Genomic DNA, 5,669 nt, shown 5'->3' on the forward strand with positions numbered 1-5,669 from the left:
CCCCCCCCTCTCTCTCTCTCTCTCTCTCTCGCTCAAGGCTTTCGGGATGAGCCCGGGGGTGCTCAGGTTATAGCGACGCCGCGTCATTTTGGCCCGTCGCGTTGAAACGCCTCCCCCCTCCCCTCCCCTCCCTCCTTTGAAGACGACGGGGACAAACTTTGCCAACCTCGACTATATCGCGTTTTTATTTTATTATTCGTCGGCAAGCTCTTGATGCCGCCGCAGACGACTGAGAGCTTGCTCCGCTCCTGTTGTGTACCACGCGCGCCCACGGCGCCCACGCTCGGCCACCTTCGCTATAATAACAATAAAAGAAAATTACAAAAAAAGTGTCTCTATCTTCGTTGTCTAATCCTACAAGGCGGGGGAGGGTGATCCTAACGTGACTCCGCCCTCAGGCTGTGTTATACTGAGCGGACAGCCGCCACGCCCCGCCACGCCCCGCCACGCCCCGCCACGCCACGATCTCGCGTCGCCCGCTGACCACGCTGACCACCCTGACGGGGCGTGGCGTGGCGGGGCGTGGCGTGCTGTCCGTCAGATTGTGTGCGCCCCGGTGGATCCCCCAGACACAGCCCCTGTGCCCCTGGCCCGCCCCTGGAGCTTCTCCAGAAGCCCTCCTTCTTCAGGGCGACCCACCATCCGCCTATCTCGGTGTGCAGCGCCAGTGTAGCGGCCTGTTCAGAAAGACTTCCTCCAGCATCTCTTTTCTGTACGCCATTTCCTTCTTCTCTTGAACCGTCTTTTGGAATGTACGTTCATTCCAGGCGTGTTTTCTCTAGCAGGCGCCTCGAAAGCCTAATCCATCCCTTTGCGATATCCAGCTGCCTGGCTCGCACCCTTCAGAAGGTTCGTCTTGGGGACGAATGTCTCCAGCCCTGCTCCATTCTCCATACTGGGTAGCTTTGTGTCCTCCAGGACGCTGCGCTGCGACTTTAAACAAGCGAGTTGTTTCGCTGATTCGTCCTCTTCATCCAGATTCACATTCGCGGGGGAGTGGGTGTGTCGCTGACAGGCGGCTTGTCTCAGCGTCGCGGGTCCTGGCGCGGCGGGGCGGGGCGGTTCAACCTAGATAAAACGCGTGGAGCTCTCCTCCGTTTTAACTAACTTTGGAATTGAATTTCTGGTCTCTTGGAGCGGAAGGCAAGAAGAAAAGCAGCTCTGGTTGGGGGCCGCGCGGAGCGGGGTCGGGAGGCACGGGTTGAGGGGGTGGGGGAGGACGCGGGGAGGACCAAGGTGCCCCTGAGAAGGTGTTGGTAATAAACTTTTTTCCTCCGCGAAATAAGTCATGATTCGAATTATTTCTGCATTTGTGAATCTGCAAGTTTTCCGGAGCGTCTTGAGTTTCCCTTCGTATACCCGGTTGGCGGGCAAAGGCGGACCAGCACGCGTCGTGTGGCCAGACGTCCTGTCCTGTATTCATACGGCGATCTGGGGTGAGGCGAATGCCCGCCCGAGTGAACTCAGAGAAGAGGGTCCGGCGAAAATGGCAAAATTCTGGGAGAGACTGTGAAGAGTGCACACGCAGTGACCCTTTGAACCTAAACCAGAGGCTTCACCTTTAACTTTACTCCAGCCTAACCGCCTAACCTTCCCCTAACGCCAATGGAAAGTAACTTCTCCCACCCCCCTCCCGCTCTTTTTGCTCGCAACCAGCTTCTTTCCCCAAGTCGACGCCAAGGAGACCCCTCCGGTTTTACGACAGCTACGGCCTCGCGGTGTGGGGCGCGACGCGGCGTGTTAGCGGGGGGACCAGGGGGCCAGCGGGAGCGTCCTCATCCCACAGCGAGGATTGCCTACTCTTCGGGGGCCAGCAGCATCCATTCTTGGGCAGACAGCAACAAAAAACAACAAAAACACTACCAGTCAAAATGGGTTTCATACATTGTCCGCTTGAAAACTTTCATGCAAAGTGTTTCATTTAATTTTTAAATGAAAGTTTCGATTTCAAAAAAGAAAACAAAAGAAATATCTGACAAACGCACGTATTGAAGTTTCCTGTATTGAATCAGCTTTTATGATACTTTGCCTCACCTTCACGCAGCTGATAACGCTAGCAAGACGAGAGACGCATGGTGCGGTACCCCTGTGGTCGGGCGAGTAGGCATCCCGCTGCCCTCGCGCGCCCACCTGGCGGGCCCGCCTCACCTGGCAGAGCTGTGTGTTTGTGTGTGTGCCCCTGCGGTCAGCGGGGTAGGCTGCCCGCGGGGCGCCACTGTAGTGCGGGCTTGCCCGCCGCTGGCTGGACCCTCTCGCTTATCTCTCTCTCTCTCTTTCCCTCCCTCCCTCTCTCTCTCTCTCTCTCTCTCTCTCTCTCTCCCTCTCCCATCTTCCTCACTCCCTCTCCCCCTCTCCCTCTTACTCTGGCCTCTCTTGCTCTCCCTCCTCCGCACTCGTGCCGAGTACTGCCTGTTATTACGTGGATAAAAAGGGCGGCGGGAGAGAGAGCGTGGGGGACAGAGAGAGAGAGAATACCACCGTCGCTCTGCCACCTTGCCACCTCGCGATAAGTCGCGCCATCGCTCGGTGCAAAAAGCACCGCTCGCGCTGTGCAAACGCGTAATTTCGAGGTCTCGACGCTTCGCCTCGGCTGCAATCGAGGTCATGGTTGTTTTTATTTAGTTCTTGTTTTCCTATTTCTTTTCTCTGACGGTCGTTGCCGTTCTGACTCTAGTGGAGCGCCTGCTCTGCACCGGGTTACACGTGGACAATTAACAAGCCTTCAGTTGTTTATGGTAAGAAGAAAATAGATAAGAAATAAGCTGGACCAAAATTTGACTCTTCTACAGGCTTACCGAAAGCTGAAAAAGAAAATCGTGTGTGCGGTCCAGAGAGAGGGAGGGAGAGGAAAAGGGGGGGGGGGTAATCTGGCGGATAAGGGTGGTTCCAGCCCGGGGCAGGAGCGTCGTGAAGGTGGGTATGACATCCTTCCTGCGTTGTTGTTTGATTGGCCGAGATACGGTGGACGGGAGAGGGAGGGGGAGGGGAGAGGGAGGGAAGGGGCGAGAGAGGGAGAAAAAAATGTGTCGGTGAGATAGCGTCACACGGCAGCCACACGGGGCGATGATTTGTCACCGCCAGATGAAACATCTTCTCAGGAAGCCAGCGCGCTCTTTTTTTTCCTTCCCTCTCTTTTTCTTCGCTGTCCTTTCTTCTTCCTCTTCTTCTTCGTTGCAGAAAGCCGCAAGGCTTTTTTCTAGACCCGCAATCACTCGTAAACGCTTACCTTTTCACTGTCAAAAATTGTCGTACCGCGTACAGAAAAATATTCCTTGGAAGAAGTCGAAAACTTAAAATTCAATGTAATAATGTAGCAAGCACTCCGCATCGACTTGAAATCGAATGATAAGCAAGAGCGGGAGCTTTGGTGGCATGTTGTAATTGCTTCATCTTTACCCGCGTCTAGAAAGAATGTGTATTCTGCGGAGAAGAGAGTACCTGCTGAGCAACGGAATCTCGACGCCATCTGCAGATGACAGACATTAGGGACGCGAAAGAGGGAGAGAGGGAGAAAAAAGTAAGTGGAAGTAGCAATTCGCGAGTTGGGCGCTGGTGTTTATAGCCAAAGTAGTAGTCGGGGCCATGTCAAGTGTCAAGGCTGCGAACTTCTCTCGGCTGAAAGCAGCAGGCTAGTATGAATACTTGTTATTTCGTTTTTGGCAATTGCGCGGGAATCTTGTACCTTTGAGGAGACACAACCTCAAGGGACTGTCTGAAATTAAAATTATTGACGATGTTTTGTAGATGTCACTTGATGCTGGTATCTGATTCACTCCACTCTTTCGGCACTCTCTTCTACCTCCGGTCAGCCCCTCTGCGTGGCCCCGCCCGAGCCTTGCGCGCCCTCGGCACTGCCAGGTCGTTATATACCCACCTCGCATACACTCCGGCACATTTCGCGCCAATTCACTCCCCACTTGAGTGCAATTAAAATGCCCCGTACCTCCGCTCGGGTCCTAACGACTGGCGGGGACCCCTGCGAGCGTGTCTGTGAGGAGGGACCCTCCTCCCCTGGCCATGATCGTCATAGCGGCCGCCTATATCCCCCGCCGCACGCACAGAGGTCATCTGCAGGACAATGAGGCAGATGAAGGCCTCTTTCATGGCGCCCCGCGGCCCCCGCCGCCCCACGCACTCGATAGCCCTCCCGGGCCGGACGGCTAGCGGCTGCCTTCCCCGCCGCGTTGCATACTGTTGGCTGACGTCTTGCCTGAACAGTATCGAAGCATCGGTGGTTCAGTGGTAGAATGCTCGCCTGCCACGCGGGCGGCCCGGGTTCGATTCCCGGCCGATGCAATCTTTTGCGCAAAGCTCTCACACCCACGGGCGCATACTGAAGGGATCGCCCACGATTAGTGAGCAAAAAAGAGGCCGTTTCCCATGGCGGACAGTGGCCTCCGTGGCGCAATGGTTAGCGCGTTCGGCTGTTAACCGAAAGGTTGGTGGTTCGACCCCACCCGGGGGCGCATATTTTGGTGATAATTTTAATTTTTTAGCATAGTAATTCGTTACAGCAGTGCACTCACAGCCATCCCGTCGCTTATGTGCGCGGCCACGCTCTCGCCGTCGCTGCCCTCCCCGCGGTAGAGGCAACGCTCCTCCTGGTCCACGAGGCCGGCGTCGAGGTGCTGGCTGTGATTGCTGTCGCGCCGGAGCAACGCGAAGTAGGGGTCGAGGACGGCGGCCGAGCGCCGCAGTCGGAGGTTGAAGTTTCGGCCCATGGCCTCGGCTCTGAGCAGCACGCCGTCGTCGTCGTCCTCGGCTCCTCGGCGACGGCGGCGTCCCTCAGGGTCACCTGACCGACGCACTTCGGGCCGCACCAGGGCAAAGTCCGGGATGCCTGCGGACAAACAGAATAGATGGTGTCAGGCATGCTTGTAGGCCTGAACAAATTTTCCTCGTAACTAAAAGCTAGGAATCAATTTTGCCACGCGAAGCGCAGGCATGCTTTCCCCCTCGATAAAATAAAAGTGCTGGCGTGTGAAGTGTTTGTTCGGCACCCTTCATGTCCAGTTGAGGACTCCTCATCACAACTCTGCCCTAACGAGGCATGTAGTCACCTCACTCACCCCCATAGGCCATGCGGAGGCCGCGCTCCTGGGTCGGCCTCCTGGCCTGCGTCGTGATCCTGGTTCTCTCCTGCTGCACCGCCACCCCGCAGGAGGACATGTCCGCGTCATCCTCGTCGGAGTCGGAGAGCCACGAGACGAACGCTGGCTCCGAGCTTCCGAGCCTCCTCCCCGAAGACACCTCGGTGCAGGACGACTACGAGGACGCGGACGCCGGCCTGGACGAGTGCGTCGGCGAGTGGGCCATGCCGCTCTCCCCGCCCGACCCGGAGAAACGCCTCAAGGAGGCGGCCGCCAGGAAGGCCGCACGAGGCGAGACCTTCACTCAGATAGCGTCCAAGAAGATCACCGCCATCTTCGCGGAGCCTCTCGCCTGGAACCTCCAGGTATACCAGGTGGCTGATTCACGACTGTACCGCATGCACGAGTGCGGGCGGGCTTGCCTATCGCCCCTGTCCACGGCGCCTTACGAGCCGAGCGAGTAGGCAACCCGCCCGCACTCGTGCATGCGGTACAGCATAACTACAGAAGTGCGCGGCGTGAATCAGCCACCTGGTAGAAGCAGGGTGGTTGGGGCTGGGGCGTTGACGCCCCCCCGCG

General features: G+C 57.1%; 2 protein-coding genes and 2 non-coding genes across 4 annotated transcripts in view; 3 read left to right on the forward strand and 1 right to left on the reverse strand.

The window, feature by feature from the left end:
- Nucleotides 1–5,669, forward strand: part of LOC113209820 (zinc finger protein 1) — a gene marked incomplete in the record, with an annotated part of 167,442 nt that overhangs the window by 51,829 nt on the left and 109,944 nt on the right.
- On the forward strand, nt 4,226–4,296 carry Trnag-gcc (transfer RNA glycine (anticodon GCC)). Its single transcript has one exon. It is a non-coding gene; the product is annotated as a tRNA-Gly (tRNA).
- On the forward strand, nt 4,394–4,466 carry Trnan-guu (transfer RNA asparagine (anticodon GUU)). The gene has a single exon. It is a non-coding gene; the product is annotated as a tRNA-Asn (tRNA).
- On the reverse strand, nt 4,484–5,623 carry LOC127749751 (uncharacterized). The gene is made up of 2 exons (XM_052269273.1): nt 5,070–5,623; nt 4,484–4,840 (listed from the first exon to the last, which is right to left on the reverse strand). The coding sequence occupies exons 1-2, from the start codon at nt 5,167–5,169 to the stop codon at nt 4,509–4,511; spliced, it is 432 nt and encodes a 143-aa protein (XP_052125233.1). The 5' UTR covers nt 5,170–5,623; the 3' UTR covers nt 4,484–4,508.

The sequence above is a fragment of the Frankliniella occidentalis genome, unplaced genomic scaffold, assembly GCF_000697945.3.
Source record: "Frankliniella occidentalis isolate FOCC.00 unplaced genomic scaffold, Focc_3.1 Scaffold88, whole genome shotgun sequence".
NCBI classification, from domain to species: domain Eukaryota; kingdom Metazoa; phylum Arthropoda; class Insecta; order Thysanoptera; family Thripidae; genus Frankliniella; species Frankliniella occidentalis.